This window comes from Microtus oregoni, unplaced genomic scaffold (assembly GCF_018167655.1).
Source record: "Microtus oregoni isolate MIOR12 unplaced genomic scaffold, Mior012 000091F_ref0000469, whole genome shotgun sequence".
NCBI classification, from domain to species: domain Eukaryota; kingdom Metazoa; phylum Chordata; class Mammalia; order Rodentia; family Cricetidae; genus Microtus; species Microtus oregoni.
Window position 1 is genome coordinate 1287646 of NW_024544600.1, and position 20358 is coordinate 1308003.

General features: G+C 51.4%; 1 protein-coding gene across 1 annotated transcript; it reads left to right on the top strand.

Annotated features, from left to right (window-relative positions):
* Positions 1 to 372: 372 nt before the first annotated feature.
* Positions 373 to 15345, top strand: Rapgefl1 (Rap guanine nucleotide exchange factor like 1). The gene is made up of 15 exons (XM_041644046.1): positions 373 to 1261; positions 3851 to 3929; positions 4911 to 5046; positions 5262 to 5359; positions 8180 to 8292; positions 8395 to 8562; positions 9303 to 9400; positions 9527 to 9649; positions 11329 to 11507; positions 11584 to 11674; positions 12240 to 12290; positions 12388 to 12475; positions 12651 to 12715; positions 13078 to 13132; positions 13364 to 15345. Exons 1-15 carry the CDS (start codon positions 742 to 744, stop codon positions 13486 to 13488), a joined length of 1989 nt encoding a protein of 662 aa, XP_041499980.1. The 5' UTR covers positions 373 to 741; the 3' UTR covers positions 13489 to 15345.
* The last annotated feature ends 5013 nt before the right edge of the window (positions 15346 to 20358 follow it).

Consider the following 20358-nt stretch of genomic DNA (forward strand, 5'->3'; position numbering starts at 1 on the left):
CAAAGCCAGTTCACCCAAGACGCGGGCCCAGCCCTTCTCACAGGTGGGAGATAAAGACCACATAATTGTGGGAAAGATGCAATGAGTTCAGCCTCACCTGTGTATAGGTGAGCGCGTCAAGGTGTAAGTCAAAGATCTGCCCTGGTTATTTGAAATGATCGTTAAGAGATCAGGTAATGAAGAACTAGGGGTCTCTTCATTGATAAAACCCTTCCTTGCCTTTGCCCCTAGTTTCTGCGACTGTCAGACGCCAAGTCTTCGCGGTCAGCACCAGCGCCCAAGTTCAAGCCTCGCGCGGCCGGATGGGGGCGGGCCTTGGCAGGGTAGGGGCGGGGACTGGATGAGGGGGCGCGGTCTCAATTCTGCCACCTTCCCCGGGGCCAGGAGCGCAGCCGCCGCCGCGTCCTCATCCTTGCGCTCCGCCCGCTGCCTCTGCCGCCTCAGCCCGGCCCTGGAGCGCTGAGCCGGGGACACCGGCCCCTCCACCTGCCCGCCCTTTGGCCGCGGCCAGCATGGGGGGCCGCTGAGAGCGAGCTCCTCTTCCCTCTGGCACCTCCCCCGGCCACTGGCCACTGGACTTTGGCCAGCGAGCCTCGGCCACCTCTGGCTCGCAGTCCGGCGCCTGGCACGGCCCTCGGCTCTGCTCCTCCGGCTCTGAGCATCGTGTCCCCGCCCCCCCCGCCCGCGCCTGGGACACCTGGGTCCCCCGGCGGCCCCTAGGAGAGGGGCGGGGGGGGGGGCATGAAGCCACTGGAGAAATTTTTGAAGAAGCAGACGTCGCAGCTGGCGGGGCGAGCGGTGGCAGGAGGTCCCGGCGGGGGTCCGGGTTGCTGTGGAGGGCCTGGAGGGGGTGGGGGCCCTGGCGGGAGCGGCGGTCCGGCGGGGGGACCGCGGCCGCTGCAGCGGCGTCAGAGCGTGTCCCGCCTGCTGCTCCCAGCTTTCCTCCGAGAGCCCTCAGCCGAGTCCGGGCTGGAGCCGCCCGCTGAGGAGGAAGGGGGAGAGCCATTAGGGGTCTCGGAGGAGCCGGGCAGCGGGGGTCCTTGTTGGCTGCAGCTAGAGGAGGTGCCGGGGCCCGGGCCGCTGGGGTGCGGGGTGCCCCTGCGCTCCCCTTCCTCGTACTCCTCAGATGAGCTATCCCCGGGCGAGCCCCTGGCTTCACCTCCCTGGGCCCCCCTGGGCGCCCCCGAGCGGCCAGAGCATCTTCTGAACCGGGTTCTGGAGCGCCTGGCTGGAGGGACTACCAGGGACAGCGGCGCTTCAGGTAAGCCTGCTTATCCCTCCCTGAGAAAGGGGGTGCCCTGGTTTCTTTTCTTGTCCTTAGCAGCAGTGTAGGACTGAGGGAAACCCTGCAGTAGTATAGGGGAAAGGGCATGTTAGTGCCCACCCTCCTTTCTCCTAACATTAGCCTCACCCTCGGGGAGGAAGCCAACCATCCTCTCCTCTCCTTCAGCCCCCTCCCTCTCCCTTGAACATTTAAGCCAATCTCCCGTGGCCCTTGAAATACTGCCTACCTCCTCCCATGCCCCCAAATTAGGGGCTGACACCCTAAGATGGACGCTTTCCAGCTGAGGTTATACCACCCTTCAGACCGTATCCAAAGCTTGAAAGCCATGGTGAGAGTCTCTGGCTGTATAGAAGCCCCCAGGGCACAAGCTGGCTCACTTGGTGGGGGCAGTGTGGATAGGCACAGGGTCTGGCTGCCTTTAGGGTAAGTGTCCTCCTTGGGGGTGCATCTGAACATCTCTAAGGGAAGGCACCAGGAGACTGCAGCATCCAGAAGGATCTGGGCCTCAGCGGCTCTCACCCTCCCTATGTCATGCCTCAGCGTAAGGCTTTAAAAAATAATAACCACACCCTGAGAGGCTTATTCCCTAAACGATGATGCCATTTCCCCCTCCCCACCAGCACCCTATTAAAGGGCTTACGAGACCCACACATTACTGCTTAGAACTGAGGCAGAAGACATCAGGGGTTTTAGATCTAAGTAGGCACTCCACGGAGCCCAGAAAGGTCTAGGTTTGGGAGCCCAAAGTTGAACCCTGAAAGATGAGGGTCATGTGTGGTACTCCTCACCCTCTGCAGAGTGCTCTGGCTTTAACAGTAGATGTCACTCCCCCCTTCCTTCCTCTCTTTCTTTTCCTGAAGGTCTGGGTCCTCTCTTTTGGCTTGGGCTGCAGTTGCCCTGGGGAGCTGACACCTTTTGGATTTAATTAGAAAAATATCAGACACACACACAGCTCTCTTAACCATAACTTCCCACCTACACCACACACCCTGTGTCTCTATGACACATTCCCCAGGGAGGCTGTGCATTGGACCAGAGCCTGCTTTGGAAGGAACAGATGCCAAACTGTAGCCCCCGTATCAGCATCTCCCCACGCTGCCCATGTTCCTTTTCCTTTACTCTGGTTTTCAGCATTCACACTCCAGGGAGATAAAGATGCTCAGAAGGACGTCAGGCCTCCTTATGCCTTGTCTGCATCCCTGGACTAGGTGTGAGGGCCAGGGGAGCATCTCGCTTACTTCCAGAACATAGCAGGGCAGCTGGGCAGAGGGAAAGAGAGGCTGGCTTTCCTCTTCTGCAGGGGCATGGTGCCACAGATTGTTCAGTGTCCCCTGAGCTGAGACTCCTGAATTGTCACCCATAGTATCTGGCTTGGCAGGCTGAATCCCCAGAGAAACTGGTTTGGGAAACCTACCAGCTTAACCTGCCTCTCCAATATCTCTAATATAAGCCACTTTCTCAAGCCATTTGGTTTCCTCCCAGGCTGTGTGGGAGGAGAAAACTGCTTATTGAGGGCTCTCCATACCTAGCCAGAGCCCTCAGAAGTCTAGGCAGCCCCTTGTGGCCCCTAGAGTCTACCCTGACACTCTGCTCGCCTCTAATATTGAGGGAAGAACAGAGACTCCGCCGTCCGGGTTCTTTTTCTGACTTGGGGCAAGTGCCTCCTAGCTCTGGGCCTCCGCTTTCTCATCTGTGAAACAAAAAAGACTCAAGTAGGCAGTCGTATGTTGCCTCCCCACCTCTGCCTTCATGACTGGCACTGGCAGCAGGGCACGACAATCAAGGGTTGTCAGGAGCCCTGGAGTAGTGCCTGGGGACCTGGCCCTAACCTGTCCTGGTGAGGACACCTGGCTCCCACCCTGTGCCCTGCCTGTCTGTGTGTGCCAAGCAGTCCTGCCCCACCCCAAGGCTGGCTACAAGTCAGGGCGACCTTGTACCTGGTTGACTGGCTGAGCCAGGCCCAGATGGGTGTGGAGGGAGAAGGGTGGAGAGAGGAGCCCCTCCCCTCTCCTCTTCATCATTAACCCTTCTACCTCTGGGCACCCAGAGGACACAGGGGCTCTATTTAAGGAACTGAGAAGAAGAGGTGGCAGTCTGTCTCCTCTCCTAATTTTAATGGGGCTGTCCCCACCTTCCCTGTCAAAACTCTGAGGTGATGAATGGTGAGGGGAGGATGGACACATACGCCCACACACCTCCATCCCTCTGACTGTAACCTCTGTGTCTGCCAGTTCTCTGTTTAGGGTCACTTCTGTGGACTCCTTTTTTTCCTAGCAGATCTCAGGCGTGGTGTATTATCTGACCAACTTCCCACACACTGAAGAGAAGTGTGCATGGCCTTCAAAGGCACCCCCCTTCCCCTCCAGCTGCCTTGGCAGCTGCCAGCCCCACCCCCGCAGCGGCTGCCCAGAACCCTCACACATGTGTGTGCACGTGTGCAGAGCATGACAGGGCAGGTGCCCGGGGCTCCAGCCTTGCTAAAGCGGCAAAAAATGAGGGTGCAGAGTTTCCAGACGGTTCTAGAAGCTCCCACCTGACATCTGCGATGCTTGTTGATCTTCACAGATATTCTGCTTGATGACATTGTCCTCACCCATTCGCTCTTCCTGCCAACAGAAAAGTTTCTGCAAGAGTTGCACCAGTAATATCCTTTTATGGAGCTTATAAAAGGGCAGACCAGGAGGGAGTCATTCCTGCCCACAAACTACAACCCAACCCAAGCTCTCCCATAGAAGACACAACCAGCTTTTCGTCTCACGAGCCTTGGGCAGCTTGCTCCACATCCTGGTGATTGGGTTTGCTTCAGTCCGTAGGATAGAGATACACAGCAGGAAATGCTCTGCTCTGGGCTGCTGTGAGGATCAGCCTTGTCTCAGCCCTGGGAGTGCTCAGGAGACACCTGTACAAGAGTAAGGGCCAAGTGGGACGGTGGTGGTGTGCACCTCTAATCTCAGTATTTGGGAGGCAGAGGCAGGTGGATCTCTGTGAGTTTGAGGCTAGCTTGGTCTACAGAGTAAATTCCAGGAGAGCCAGGACCACACAGAGAAACCTTGTCTTGAAAAACAAAAGAAAACGAAAAAGATCTTGCTCTAAACATGGGGTCTGATATCAGCATTAGGTCATGGTTGTGCTTCAGTAGGGTCAGCGAGAGATGAGCTACTGGCTCAGTGTGGGACTTCTAATGTAGACCAGGTTATCACTAACCTGTGGTAATCCTCCTGCCTCTGCCTCCTAAATGCTGGGATTACAGGGATGTACCAGCATGCCTGGCTTCTTTGAATTACTTTAGAACCTAATTGTACATGTCAAGCCCTTGAGTCGAATGTCGTTAGGCTCCCTTAGAATAATCAGGCCTCACCATGAGGTAAAGTCAGCTTTGTGAGCTGGCTGGCGGCTAGATGGGTGCTGGCAATAACCTCTTTAACAGACAAGAGCTGAATGTTGCCAAATTGAAGCCCTCATTCTTTGTACTCTAAGCAAAACCATGGCTGGAATGAGAAAAGTCTTGGTTCCAGAGCCCTGGAAACCTTCTCTCCTCTGGTACCCAAGTGCAGAATATTTAGAGTCAGTTTGCCTTCCCCGGTTTCCTTGGCTATTCAGAACTTTTACTTAACTTAGGGGTCAGCTTTGTTCAATCAAGGAATGTGGAGGGTCCAGAGGGGCTGGGCCGGAAGCAAGCCTGTCTAGCTCTACTCCTTCATTTCCTGGATACCTACCAAGGATTGCTGCAAGAGGAAGAAGGGGCTGGCCACATTATCAAGGTGGGCCTTGGAAGGAAAAGGCACGTGAGCTAGCTCTCAGCTCTGGAAGGGGGCTCTTCAAAGGAGTCATACTCCTCAAGTTGAGTATCTGGAAGCAAAAGATGTCTGTGTGATTTCTGAGTGTTTGAGGCATGGAGGCCCTGTCTCAGCCCTTGCCGTGAGTGGTCCTTGGGATGAGACTTGTGCCTTCCTCTCATCTGTCACCCTTTCCCTAGGAACTGTATTTACTAATTATGAAGGATGAGTCCCTTTACCAAGACCTCCGAGAGGACACGCTGAGGCTGCACCAGCTGGTGGAGACCGTGGAGCTAAAGTGAGGGGGAAGGGGTTCCCTGAGTTCCTCTATTACAAAGGCTGCCTCTGGTCTAGTGGCTTCCCCGTCTCAGTCACTTGTTTGCTTGCTTGCTTGCTTGCTTTTTAAGATGCTTATTTATTGATTTATTCTTATCGCTTTGCCTGCATGTACATCAGTGTATCACCGCATGCTTGGGTTTGCTGCGGTCAGAAGAGGGTTTTGGATCCCCATGAACTTGAGTCACAGACAGCTGTGAGCCACCATGTGCCTGCTAGAACCAGAGATGGAGGGGTCCTCTGGGGCAGCAGCCAGTGCTCTAAGCCACTGAGCCATCTCTCCAGCCCCTTTACCCCTTCAATGTGGTTTCTTTCAGCTCCTTTTCCTTACTGGAGTTAACACAGAACCACAGATCACTGTTTTCTAACCCAATCATTTGTTCTTTGGGTGGGTGTGTGGGGGCTAAGCAACATGTCTTACAGTATAGCTCAAGCTAACCCCCAACTTGCCGCATGGCCCAAGATGCTTCTACTGGTAATCTTCCTGTCTCAGGTTCCCAAGTGGGCCTGTGCCATTGGCCCAGCTCCAGTCTTTTTTGGTTTTTGTCTATTTTTCCTTCAGTTTGTCTATTAATCTGGTAGAGTTCTGGCAAGTATTTAACAACCTGTGCTTTATGAGAAACATCCATGGTTGGTAGCTCTGATTCTCAGTGTAAATTCTCTTACTATGGTTGATGTCAAGTGATCAACAGGAGGGCGGACACTGACTATGGGGCTGGGAAGAGATTTGCACTGCTGGTTACATAGTATTCCATCACATTGTCACCTATGCATACAAAAGCTGGAGCATAGCAATACAAAACAGCAAAGAGTACTTAGAAAACTACCTTCCCTTTCTTTTCTCTTCTTATTTATTTTTGAGACAGAGTCCTTGAAACTTGCAGCAATCTTTCTGTGTTTGCCTCCATGGTAGGATTATGGGTTTGTGCCATGCTGCCTAGCTTGAAACTGTCTCTTTTGAGAACAATTTATTTGGCCTCAGATTTGCAAAATGTGTGTGTATGAATGAGCACACACATATTTTGTAGCTGTCCTTTAAAAAAAAAAATCAGCGTACTATGTATGGAGCAGGGTGACTCATGTTTTTAATCTCAGCACCTGAGAGGCTGAGGCAGGCGGATCTCTATGAGTTCAAGGCCAGCCTGGTCTACAGAGCTAGTTCCAGGACAGCCAGGGCTACATAATGAGACCCTGTCTTGAAAAAAAAATCAGGTAGCAGGGACTGCAGAGGTGGCCTAATGGTTAAGAGCACCCGTTGTTCTTCCTAAGGACCCACTTTGGAGTCCCAGCACCTACATGGCTGCTAGCAACCATCTGTAGCTCCAGTTCCAGAGGATCTGATGGCCTCTTCCACACTCCAAATGTAGTGCTTGCTTGTGATGCACAAGACACATGCAGGCAAAACACAAATACACATTAAAAACACAATAAATCGGGAGCTGGAGAGATGGCTCAGAGGTTAAGAACATTGCCTGCTCTTCCAAAGGTCCTGAGTTCAATTCCCAGCAACCACATGGTGGCTCACAACCATCTGTAACGGGGTCTGGTGCCCTCTTCTAGCCTGCAGTCATACACACAGACAGAATATTGTATACAAAATAAATAAATATTTAAAAAAAAACAATAAATCTTTACAAATATGTATCAGTTATGCATGGTGGCACATCCCTGTAAGCCTAGATATTCAGGAGGTTAAAGCAGAAAAATCATCAGTTCAAGGCCCGCTTGGACAACTTAGTGAAATCTGTCTCAAAATAATAATAATAATAATAATAATAATAATAATAATAATAATGACTTGGGATATAGCTGGTGGGTATTTGTCTAATATGTGTAAGGTTCTAGGTTTAATCTTCACTATTACCTAAACAAACAGTTGGCAAAATTCCCCAAATTTGACCTCACCAGCTCAGGACAGGAGTACATCTTGGTTGTCCCCTCTCCATTCCTGCTACCACGAGGTTCATTAACTGTCACCTAGATTGTTGCCACACAGGACCTCAGCTCCTGGCCTCATGTCTTCCTCCCTCCTCTCTTCTCACACCAGAGACACTTTCCAGACTTCCATAGATGATGCCTTCACCCTCCTGTTCCCAAAGCATCCGTGTTCCCTAACATCTCCAAGTTAGATGCCCTAGCGCAGCTTCCGCACCCCTCCCTTCCTGCCATCTGCTGAGCTTTCCCCATCTCCTCTTGTTCATCCCTCTTCACCTATTAATCTGGCAACCCTTGTGTGCTCCTACTCTTTCTTCCCATGATCCTTCAAGGCCCGGGTCAAATGCCATTTCTTCCATGGACATAGCTCAGATTTCCGCCTCCAGGGAGAGTTTCCTTCCTCCCCCACACCACTCTCCTGTACCTTTGTCATCTCACCAACACTTCTGGCTGGTGTTAGAAGTAGCTGCCTGCACGTCTGTCTCTTCCCCAGACTGTGAAGTCCTTGTTGGCAAAATTCAGACATCCGATGGCCTACCACCTCCACGTGCCAAGAAGTGTGCTAAGACCTAAAGGGTGAAAAACAGTAAAAACTGATCCCATTCCTCAAAAGCTGTCAATCTTGTAGAAAAGATGACATGAACATAAACAATACTGTTACATTGTTTTGTAGCATTTCCTCGTAGGTAGGTGGGTCAGCGAAGAATCTCTGAAAGAGGTGGCATCTGATTTGGGCCACTTAGACAATTGTCCTGTGTTGGTCATTGTCCTATCCCTGCTTTATGGTCCTGCCTGGTGCTCTGTGTGCCTGGCAGGACTTGCTGATACATGACTGTGTTCACACCAGGATTCCAGAGGAGAGCCAGCCGCCCAGCAAGCAGGTCAAGCCACTCTTCCGCCACTTCCGCCGGATAGATTCCTGTCTGCAGACCCGAGTGGCTTTCCGGGGGTCAGATGAGAGTGAGTATGGCCGTTAGGAAGAGCGAAGTTTCTGGAGTGGCCCAGGGAGGTGGGTGGGCCTTCTTCACCTTCAATGGAGTCTCCTTTCCTGTCTTTGTGCAGTCTTCTGTAGAGTCTACATGCCTGACCACTCTTACGTGACCATACGCAGCCGCCTCTCCGCGTCAGTGCAGGACATTCTGGGCTCTGTGACAGAGAAGCTGCAGTACTCAGAAGAGCCTGCCGAGCGAGAGGATGCCCTCATCCTGGTAGCTGTTGCCTCCTCTGGAGGTGAGGATCAGCACACTAGGCAGGGGCGAATGCTAAATTCTAGATCCTTGATACTCAAAGTGTCATCGTGGGTCCAGCCTTGGTGAATGCATCACCTAGGAGACCCTACCCCAAATCTACAGGATTAGAATCTGCATTTGGACCAGACCCTCTCCCACTCAGGGGATCCTATGCACATTTAAAATTGGGGCACACCGGTTTAGAATCATTGGTTTCTGTCCTGGGTGCTACCTAGTACCCACCTGGAGACTGTGTTCCAGTCCTTCACACACACCTCCCCCCATCTTATATGCTCCATTTCTTTTTTCCAGGCTGAGGACATAGGGTAGGCTCTAATCCTGTGGGGAGGAGGCAGAGAGCCAGCAAGGTAGCTTAGCTCCTGTGTGTGTGTGTGTGTGTGTGTGTGTGTGTGTGTGTAACCCCAGACTGGTCTAGAATTTGCGGTCTTTCCTGCTTCAGCCTCTCAAGTGGCAGGACAGGACTTCAGGCATGACTTATTTTCCATAAAGTTAATAAAAGTATTCACCCTATTCATAGAGATGAGGGAATGAGAGAGATTTACATGTGGGGTAGTCTACAAATGCAAAAGAAAGCATTTGACCAACTATTTCTGATACCTGTGGTATAAGCTGGTGATGATAAGTGTCCCACTAGTCCAGGGTATGTCAGCATAGGGCGATGGTGGCTCAGGTATATGAGGGATGTGGGTGGCCAAAGCTGAACAGCCTGTTCCTCTGCAGAGAAGGTCCTCCTGCAGCCGACAGAGGACTGTGTTTTCACTACGCTGGGCATCAACAGCCACCTATTTGCCTGTACCCGGGACAGCTATGAGGCCCTAGTAAGAATTCCTTCACCTGTCTTGGCTGGTAACAAGAGCTGGCGGAGGGGTGGGGTGGGAGAGCTGAGAATAAGTCTCTCACCTTACCACAGGCAGCCAAGTTCCTCTAACCCCACCTGCCGCCAGGTACCCCTTCCTGAGGAGATCCAGGTCTCCCCTGGAGACACAGAGATCCACCGGGTGGAGCCCGAAGATGTTGCCAACCATCTTACTGCCTTCCACTGGGAGCTCTTCCGCTGTGTGCACGAGGTGGGACTGAGGCTGGTGCTGGGCAGAGGGGTGGCACGAAACCTGCTCCTGGGAGCACACACGGGGCCAGTGCACAGGGATAACCTTTGTTAGCCTTTGGCCCCTCATCTGGGGAACGGCAGAGAGCCTCTACAGCAGGGAGTTTCAGGTGCTGCCTGCGTAGGCGCTGAACTGAAATTCTTATCTGGATTCATAAAAATGTTTACTATCAAGCAGAGGGTGTAGCTCAGTTGGTAGAGTACCTGACCTGCCTGACATGCACAACCCTGGGCTGGATCCTCACCACTGAATAAATCAGCTGTGGTGGTGGATGCCTGTCGTCTCAGCACTTGGGAAGTGGAGGCAGAGGGACCCAGATTATCCTGGGCTACATGATGGGTTGGAGGCCAGCCTGAGATCAGAAAACTCCAAATCAAAACAGAAAACAAGGGGGCTAGAGAGATGGCTCAACAGTTAAGAGCACTGACTGTCTTCCAGAAGATCAGGGTTCAAATCTCAGCACCCACATGGCAGCTAACAACTGTCTGTAACTCCTAGATCTGACACCCTCACACAGACTTACTTGCAGGCAAAACACCAATGCACATGAAATAAATTAAAACAAACAAACAAAAAACAAAAAAAATGTATGAGTTGGCTGAGAGGTTTAGAGTGTTTACTGCTCTTCCAGAGTTGATTTCCAGCTCCATAATCATGGCTTAAACCACCTGGACCTCCAGCTCCAGGGGCTCTGATGCCCTTTTCTGGCCTGTGCATGAATGTGCAGTGCACACATACACACACACACACACACAAATAAATATTAAAGTCTTCATTTTTTTTTTTTTTTTTTTTTTTTTGGTTTTTCAAGACAGGGTTTCTCTGTAGCTTTGGTGCCTGTCCCGGAACTAGCTCTTATAGACCAGGCTGGCCTCGAACTCCCAGAGATCCGCCTACCTCTGCCTCCCGAGTGCTGGGATTAAAGGTGTGCACCATGACACCCAGCAATTTTAAAATTTATTTTATTTTTAACTGTGTCTGAGTGTGCAGTGTGCATGTGTGTACATGCATACATGCACACATGTGAGTGCAGGTGACCATGGGCCAGAAGCACCAGGTCCCCCTCGAGCTAGAATTACAGTTGTGAGCCATCTTTTATGGGTGCTGGGGACCGAATTTAGGTTTCCTGGAAGATCAGTACACATTTTTATCCACTCAGCAATATCTCCAGCCCCCCCCCATAAAATGTTTTCAAGAATAGTTATATTGTTATTTATTATTATATTATTTATTATGCTTGTATATTTCTGTGTACAGGCCATAAAGGTATCAGATTCCGTGGAGTAACTGCTGACATTGGTGCTGGGAATTGAACTCTGATCCTCTGCAAGACCAATATGTGATTTAACCACTGAGCCATCTCTCCAGCCTCTAAAATAAAATCTTAAAAAGAGAGATAGAAAAAAGACAGGGATGAGTGTCTCCTAGAGGGAGAACCATACAGATCTTAGCAGGTGCCTGGTACCTCCGGCTCACTAGGAGAGAAATCAGCGCTAGCATCAGCTGTCTCTGTGACATCCTGCCCTGTCCCTGGTTTTCCATTTCCATGCCCACTCACTCCTGCCTTTCCTTCTCCATGTGCTCTGTGCTGTCATCTTCCCGCTCGCACCCTGGCCTCCCCTCTGCCACCATGGTTGCAGCTGGAGTTCGTGGACTATGTGTTCCACGGGGAGCGTGGTCGCAGGGAGACAGCCAACTTGGAGTTGCTGCTGCAGCGCTGCAGTGAGGTCACTCACTGGGTGGCCACGGAGGTGTTGCTCTGTGAGGCCCCGGGCAAGCGGGTGCAGCTGCTCAAAAAGTTCATCAAGATCGCTGCCATGTGAGTGCTTCTGGTGGAGACGGGGAAGGTCACAGTTTCTCCCGAAGCCCCCTAACCTCGCCTCCCTCCCACACAGCTGCAAGCAGAACCAGGACCTCCTGTCCTTCTATGCTGTGGTCATGGGGTTGGACAATGCTGCCGTCAGCCGCCTGCGGCTCACCTGGGAGGTGAGGTGACATCTCCCTTCTCTACCCACAGTGCCAGACCCAGTACCTCACCTCAGGATCTGCATGCATCTCAGGCTTTCCCTAGCGCATCCTGCTGCTGCTGCTGCTGCTGCTGCTGCTGCTGCTGCTGCTGCTGCTGCTGCTGCTCTGTGGGGCATCTTTGTGCTAATGGAAAGCAGCTGCCCTCTTCTGGCTTCTGCTACTCAGGACACAGAGCTTTGCTCATGTCTTTGCAAATTAGTAAAAAGCCAGAATCCCAGCTGAGGTGTCCTTGCTATGAGCATCTGCTGGGTCTCAGTGGTCTCACGGGAGCACTTTTGTGCGTGGCACCTGCCTAGGCAAAGGTCTCAGTTTGTCCAGAATAAATCCTTCCCCAGGCAGTTTCAAACTCCCTGATTTACCCTTAGGACTGATTCTGTGTCCTCACCTGCTAGCTGCTTCTCCTACCGCAAGATGTGTAAACCCATAGCCCTCTAAGGAAGACTAGTCACATGCTCCTGCTGTGAAACTCAAGAAGCTCCGCCCACCCTGACATTTCTTTTTTTCTTCCTTCAACTCTCTGCAGAAGCTGCCAGGGAAATTCAAGAACCTGTTCCGCAAATTCGAGAACCTGACGGTGAGTGGGGTTGGCTTTCCTCGGCCCCTAGGGAAGGGGAGACATCTCTAGGGGTACACTGGGCCCATCTGTTTCTGCTCCTTTTGTGGAATGCTAGGACCCCTGCCGGAACCATAAAAGCTACAGAGAAATCATCTCCAAAATGAAGCCCCCTGTGATTCCCTTCGTGCCCCTGATCCTCAAAGGTCAGTCCCTCCCGTGCTGTGCTTCTCCCAGGCCTGCCTCTGAGCCCCCTCTCAATTCAGCTGTGAATACCTACTTCCAGAGAGCCCCCCGCCCCCAGACTGCACGTGTCTTGGAGGGTGGTATGGGTTCCTCTGCCTATTTGACCCTCACATTAGCTGTCTTCCTGTTCCCTAGATCTGACCTTCCTGCATGAGGGGAGCAAGACCCTCGTGGATGGTTTGGTGAACATTGAGAAGCTGGTGAGTGGTACTGCCAGCCCCTGTCCTAGGAGAGAGGGGCCGGGCCCTATGCATCCATCCTTCCCTTCTCTCCTGTCACTTCCCCCAAAATAGCAGCCTTCCTGTCTGGTGCCCAACTTGCCTGACAGACTCCAGACTGTCTCCCTGGTGGCATCACTGTGGCAACCCACCCACAAGAGGCAAAGCTGACAGGCAGCTGGGGGCAATTCTCCCTCCCTCCCTTGGCACCTTGCTATTACCCGGCCTTTGGCCCTTCAGAGGCCCCATCACTGGAGAGTGGAGAACTCACTCAGTTGAGAATGAAGGGGGGAAGGAAGCAGCTGCCTGTGCCCTTTTCGGGGCTAATTCCTGTCATCTTCCAGCATTCCGTGGCTGAGAAAGTGAGGACAATCCGAAAATACCGGAGCCGGCCCCTCTGTGAGTACCCAAGACTCAGTGAGCTTCCCAGTAGAACTGTGGAAGAGGAAAGGGATTGGGAGAACTCCATGCTCAAGTGTCTGTTTCGTGACACTGGTCAGTTCTTCATCTTCCATGGGCTTCCTGCCAATACCTGTTCCCATTCACACCCCCTCACCCTGGCCTGCCTGGCTTGCATGTAGGGGATAAAGGGAAGCTGAGAGATGATACCTCTCCCTTTCTACCCCCCAGGCCTGGACATGGAGGCCTCCCCTCATCACCTGCAGACCAAGGCCTACGTGCGCCAGTTCCAGGTCATCGACAACCAGAACCTCCTCTTCGAGCTCTCCTACAAGCTGGAGGCTAATAGCCAGTGAGTGTGGAGGGCCAGCTGCCCCACCCGGGTCCCTGGCACCCGGCACCCAAGCACTTTGCGTGATGCCCTCAGTAGCCCACATCGGACATCTTTTCCCTGGAGCCGCTTCCTATCCTACATAGAGGAGTTGGGTTGACCTACCAGAATGTGTAAGCCTGTCTGTCCATCCTGCTGAGGTCCTCTTACCTTGCTCCTTCACACTCCTGGTTTCTGACCTCTCTGGAGAACAAGAGACGAGTACCCCTGTGCCCTCCCAGTATGGTCTGTTCCAGAGATGGAGTTTCTAGGCTCCGCTTCCCAAGCAGGAAGGAAGCACCCCTCCCCCAGGTCGCAGCTGTGGTACGGGGGCACTGGAAACACCCCCTCCCAGATTGCAGCTGTGGTGTGGGGGTACTGGAAACCTTCCTCCCTGACACCTGTTTCACTTCCCCTAATCAGGGCTGAGATCCCTGGATATACACCCCCAAGATTTTGTGTGTGTGTGTGTGTGTGTGTGTGTGTGTGTGTGTGTGTGTGATTTATATATTCCCTTTAGGGAGCAAGAGTACATCTGATAGTGTAGGGAGAGTATCAGAGTGGGTTTTGTTTGTTTGTTTTTTTGAGGATCCCTTCTGTTTGGTGCTACCCTTCTTGACTATGTCTCCCTCACTCCCTGTCCAGCTCCACCTGCTGTCCTGCATGTGAAAACTGTGGGTCAGTTTCCTGCAGGCAGGGCTTATCAGAAGGCAGGAGAGTTACCCATCAGCCCTTGCAAATCCCCCTCCCAAGCTTCCCAGCGAGAGGCTAAAAGATGCTCAGGGAAACACAGGCTTACGCTGCCTGCAGGACCCTGCCTCTGCCTTACTGTGGGGGGAATGCAGTGGTTATCAGGAGTTAGGGGCGCCTGTTCTCCGTTCTTGTCTTCTTTGGGGGGTGTCTCACTGCTAAAGAGGGAGTTGTCATCCTTCTTCTGGCTCTGTGTCTGTCACCAACCACACAGTTTGTCCATCTGTCTTTACCACCCCCCCACACACACACCTTGTCTCTAGAATCAGGGGTGGATCTCAGTACCTAGGGCAGCTAGCGCCTCCCTAAGTGGGGAGGAGAGACTGCAGCAGCTGTAGAGGCAAAGCTGGGCTCTTGCAAGGCCTTTATTACCTCTCCCCGCACCCTTCCTTCTCCCATCATGGGCTCCAGGGCTGAGGGGTGGCAAGGGCTCCTGGCAGCTACTGGGCGGGATTTCCTGGCACAGCCTCCCCCCTCCTTCCTGGCCCTTCTGAAGAGGCAGTGGCGACTGTGGCAGCGGTGAAATCAGCTGCAGCTCCTGCTCTGGGAGTGTATATAGATTTTTACCCAAAGCTCTGGAATTGTACATTTATTTTTTAAAACCCAAAGAGGGAAAGAACCTTGTATAATATGTAAACATTGTATTATAGGTTATGTTATATATTCCCTTTTATACAGCAGCCCCTGTCGACATATCCACAGACCTACCATACCACTCCCCCCAGCTCCTAGTGGTGATGGTGATCGTGCCACCGCCCCCAGCCCATAATGGTGATGGTGACCATACCGTCCCATACTCTGCTTCTTCTGCTCAGCTGCTGGCTGCTCCCCCTGCAGCCCAGGTTTCCTGCCCCTCTTCAGTAACCCCTCATCAGCCTTCTCTCGTTCCCTAGCCTCCAAGAACGCTGCCTCCCCCACCCCTTGGCTGCTGCTTGCCTCTGGTTGTGATGCTTGCCCCACTGTTTCTCAGGGGCCCCCATCCCCAAATCCTGTAGCTTTAACAGAGTGAACCTGAACCGTGTGCATTGTACAGGCCCTGCTGTCATGGAAGAAACCTCTGGATAGAGAAAATACACTAAAATCTATGAATCAACCTCCCAGTGTTTTCCATTGCTTCTCTGAAACTGGGGGGAAGGGCTGAGCTTGGGAGAGGGAACAGGGGACACCTTCCTAGCACTCAAGGCTCCTCAGCAGGGCTGTCTAGAGGGACCTGGAAAATGTGAGTGGGAGGAGAAGGTGCCAACCTCCCAAGATCTGTGTCTGGTGTCTGGAACTCAGGAGATGTTTCTGTTCTCACCTGTTCCGGGTCACGTTGCTATGTGATCGCACTTCTAACCCTGCGAGGAATGAGGTGGAGGCTGAGTAGGCCCAGCATGAAGTCCAAGTTATAGAGCTAGATGAGGCAGGCCTACTATGCTAGCCCTGGTCTGTCTGCTGCAGGCAGTACAAACTTTTCATGCAGCTGGCAGCATCAGTCTTGCCAAGTCAGAGGCACACTGAGCCTGGGTTAACTCTCGAGGTAGCACAGTGTCTCCTGTTCAGGGTACCTTCTCCTCCCATTCACATAGGCTCGTGTGAGTTCTTAGCTTGTCTAACTCTCCCTGAATCTTGGTATCAGAAAGCACTCCTTTATTCTCCCAGCTTTGCTTTGCTTTTTGCTTGTGTTCCCATCCTAGAGTTTAGGGGTCCATGAGATGGCTGACAGAGCAAAGAGCTTGCCCTGTAAGCCTGCTGATGGCCTATTTCCATACCTGCTGTATCAGTGGAAGGAGAGAAAGAACATCACAGATTGTCCCCTGACCTATGTGCACCTTCTGTGGTTTCTGCATGTACACACCCATGCAAACACACTGATAAAGTCTAGTATTTACCTGGGTGTGGCAGTGCATGCCTGTAATCCCAGCTCTTGGATGATGGTGGCAGGATAGAGAGGTCTAAGAACTGCATAGCTAGACCCCATCTGAAATAATTATCTAGATCTTACCCTAGCTATCTCTTTTCACTTGTCCTCGCCCATCTTTTTGCTTGCTTGTTTTTGAGACAGGGTCTCACTGTACAGCCCTGGATGGCCTGGAACTCACTATGTAGTCTCGCTCACAGCGGTCCCCCTACCTCTGCCTCCCAAGTACCAAGATGAAAAGGGTGCACTGTGATGCCTAGCCTCCCTCTTCTTCTTCTTCTTTTTTTTAATATTTATTTATTTATTTTGTACAGAGTTAGCCAGAAGAGGGCACCAGACCTCAATACAGATGGTTGTGGACCACCATGTGGTTGCTGGGAATTGAACTCAGGACCTTTGGAAGAGCAGGCAATGCTCTTAATCGCTGAGCCATCTCTCCAGTCCCCTAGCCTCCCTCTTCTTATTATCCAGTCCCAGCATTCTTGGATGACAAGACTAACCTCCTGCCAGACTGGCAGCACCTTGTCTCCAGCCCATCCTTACTTGCCGAGAGTCAGGTCTCTACACTGAGCCACACAGTCTTTCTAAAACCAGTGTCATTGCATACAGCTGAGATGGAAAAGACTGACAGCACCTGTCCCAGTGACGATGGGGAACTTTTTCTTTCCTGAGACACTGTGTAGCCCAGGCTGGCTATTCTCATCAGTCCTCTTCCTTCAGCCTCCCAAGTGCTGGGATTACAGGCATGCGCCACTATGCCAGGGTACAACTGGAACTTTCATATGCTGCTGGTGGGCGTGTAAACAGGTACTACCACTTTGGAAAACTGGCAATATCTGCTAAAAGTAGGTTATGTAACTAATGCATACACATGACCGCGCATTTCCACCCAAGAGAAACTAGTCCAGGACACATAATCGTAATCATGGAAGGATTGTTTTTGTTTTGTTTTAGGGTTGTTTTTTTCTTCTTTAGTGAGACAATCTCACTGTCTGGTCTAGCCTTGAACCTTCAGTCATCTAACCTCCCCTCCCAAGTTCTGACATCACTGCCGTGGACCACCGCACTTAGGTGATGGCAGCAATTTTATGGTGACGAATTCAACAGCACTTGGGAGGCTGAAACAGGAAGATTGTGCAAATTGAGGCTAGCTGCAGCTACACATTACATTCCAGAGGGGTTGGGGGGTATAGCTTGATGATAGAGCACTTGTTCAGTTCCTCAGTGCTGGGGGTGGGGTAGAAAAGGAAAACAAAGAGAAGACAGGGTTAGAGAGATGGCCCAGTGGTTAAGAACACTGGTTGCTCTTCCAGAGGACCCTGATTTGATTCTCAGAAGCCATGTGGCAGCTCACAACCATCTGTAACTTAGTCCTAGAGAATCCGATGCCCTCTTCTAGCCTCTACAGGTACCAGGCATGTACATGGTACACAGATGAACATGCAGACAAAACATCCATATTCATAAAGATAATAAAATAACTTGTTTTTTTTTTTTGATTTTTCGAGACAGGGTTTCTCCGTAGCTTTTGGTTCCTGTCCTGGAACTAGCTCTTGTAGACCAGGCTGGCCTCGAACTCACAGAGATCCGCCTGCCTCTGCCTCCCGAGTGCTGGGATTAAAGGCGTGCGCCACCACCGCCCGGCAAAATAACTTGTTTTTAAAAAACAACACATACCGCCATCACAGAGGACTCCAGTTCAGTTCCCAGCACCCACATTAAGTGGCTCATTCCAGAGGACCTGAGGGTGAGCATGCACAATTAAAAATCTCTCTCTTAGATTGCTCAGAGGTTAAGAGCACTGAGCACTGACTGCTCTTCCGAAGGTCCTGAGTTCAATTCCCAGCAACCACATGGTGGCTCACAACCATCTGTAATGAGATCTGGTGCCCTCTTCTGGCCTGCAGGCATACATGGAGGCAGAACACTTGTATATAATAAATAAATAAATCATTTAAAAAAATCTCTCTCTTTTTTTTTTTTCCCTTTGGTTTTTCAAGACAGAGTTTCTCAGTGTAGCCCTAGCTGTCCTAGAACTAGCTCTTGTAGACCAGTCTGGCCTTAAACTTGCAGAAAACCACCTACCTCTGCCTCCTGAGTGCTGGGATTAAAGGCATGTGCCACCGCCGCCTGGCACGATTAGAAGTCTTAAGGAAAAGGACAGGCAGGTGACTCATACCTGTTATCAGGGTTCTTTTTTTTGTTTGTTTGTTTTTGTTTTTCGAGACAGGGTTTCTCTGTAGCTTTGGTGCCTGTCCCGGAACTAGCTCTTGTAGACCAGGCTGGTCTCGAACTCCGAGAGATCCACCTGCCTCTGCCTCCCGAGTGCTGGGATTAAAGGCGTGCGCCACCACCGCCCGGCTTGTTATCAGGGTTCTTAGGAGATTGAGACAGGAGGATTTGTACAGGGGTGAGGCCAGCCTGAGCCCCAGAGTGAGTGCTATTCTAGTTTAGGCCAAAGAGTGAACCCTATCTCAAAACAAAGACAAAAAGATAAGCGAGCAAGCTGTGTGTAGGGCTCAGGAGACGGCTCAGTGGGTTTGACCACTTGCTATGCAAGCATGAAGATCTGAATTTGATCCCCAACATCTACACGAAAGCTGCACCTGTCCGCCTGCCCCATTATCGACAGTGTTGGGGAGCAGAGACAGGCAGTTCTCAGGAGCTTTGTTGGACAGTCAGCCTATCTGAAACAGTGAACTTCGGGCTCTGTGAGAGACCCTGTCTCAAGGAATAAGGTGGAGAGCAATAGAGGACACTTGACAGTCTCTTCTGTTCTCTGTTTTCATGTGTATATGTAAATGCACCTGAACACACAGATGCACATCCACCACAGGAAAAACTGGCCACGATGACATACCTGTAGAATTCCAGCACTCTAGGGAGTTGAGGCAAGAAAGGTCATAAATTAAGGTGAGCCTGACCTATGGAGAAAGAACTCATCCCAAAATAAAAATACACATACACACACGCATGCACATACACGCACGCACGCAACACAACACAGGAAAATACAAACCCACACAAAAGTGTTTTTGGTGGTGGTGGCACATGCCTTTAATTCCAGCATTTGGGAGGCAGAGGCAGGTAGATCTCTGAGTTTGAGGCCATCCTGGAGAAAAGTAAAAGAGGGTGGTGTTCAGTGAGGGGAACTGCGGATTCCTGTGGTCGTGCTGGGGCCTGCTGGAGTAATAGAAACATCCCAAACTGTGAACCTTTGACCACAAACGTGGGTTGTTCATGTAAAATGTGTATGTTTTGTAAACCTTTAATCCCAGCGCTCTGGAGGTAGAGGCAGACTGATCTCAGAGCCAGCCTGTTCTACACAGAAAGTTCCAGGCTAGCCAAGGCTGCATAATGAGACCCTATCTCTACATATATATCCCCTTCCCTTCCTCCCTGGTCACATCTCTTGTTCCTTTATCTGTCCTTCACTCTACTCTGGCCATCCTGGCCATTTTCTTGTCCTTGTAGCAATCATTGTTAGCAAAGAGATCTCGCCTTTTCCATTCCCTACGCCAAACTGGATCACCCAGACAAAACCCGCCCTATACTCTGCTCTCCCGGTTGGCTCAAGGCACGCCTCGCTCATGACATCACATATGTTTCTTTGTGTATTCGCTTAGTGGTTACCTCCCACACCAGTATGGATCATCCCTGGGAGTGGATCTTGCTCACTGGCTGTAACTGCAATAGTAGCTGGCACGGAGCAGACACTCAATACATATTTGTTGAATGAATAAATTAAGTTGGTTGTAATAGGAACCAGAGGAGCAGGACCCAGTGCAAGATGATAAGTGCTCTAGGACTTAAGCCAAGGAGAGCACTGCTGGTCTGGGAATAAGGAGCAGAGAAAATAAAAAAAATTCCTTTAAAGAGATGGTGGTGCACGTCTTTAATCCCAGGACTCAGGAGGCAGAGGCAGCCGATCTCTGTGAGTTCGAGGCCAGCCTGGTCTACAGAGTGAGTTCCAGGACAGCCGTGACTGTTACATAGAAAAACCCTGGGGGGGGGGGGGGGGGGAGAGAGAGAGAGAGAGAGAGAGAGAGAGAGAGAGAGGAGCCCAAAGCAAAACTAGGGTTGTTTTCTTCTTATTGTTTGGTTCTTTGGTTTTTGGAAACAGGGTCTCTTCATGTAGCAAGGCTGGTCTCAAACTCCCCATCTTCCTGCCTCAGTCTCTGCGTGCTGGATTACATGCATCTCCCA

Bases quoted from the DNA above. Each gene is read 5' to 3' on its own strand.
- Rapgefl1 (XM_041644046.1), top strand. From the start codon at position 742: ATGAAGCCACTGGAGAAATTTTTGAAGAAGCAGACGTCGCAGCTGGCG. The intron at 5,047-5,261 runs GTGGGCCTTGGA...CCCTTTCCCTAG, and splicing joins GGGCTGGCCACATTATCAAG to GAACTGTATTTACTAATTAT. The intron at 13,133-13,363 runs GTGAGTACCCAA...TCTACCCCCCAG, and splicing joins ATACCGGAGCCGGCCCCTCT to GCCTGGACATGGAGGCCTCC.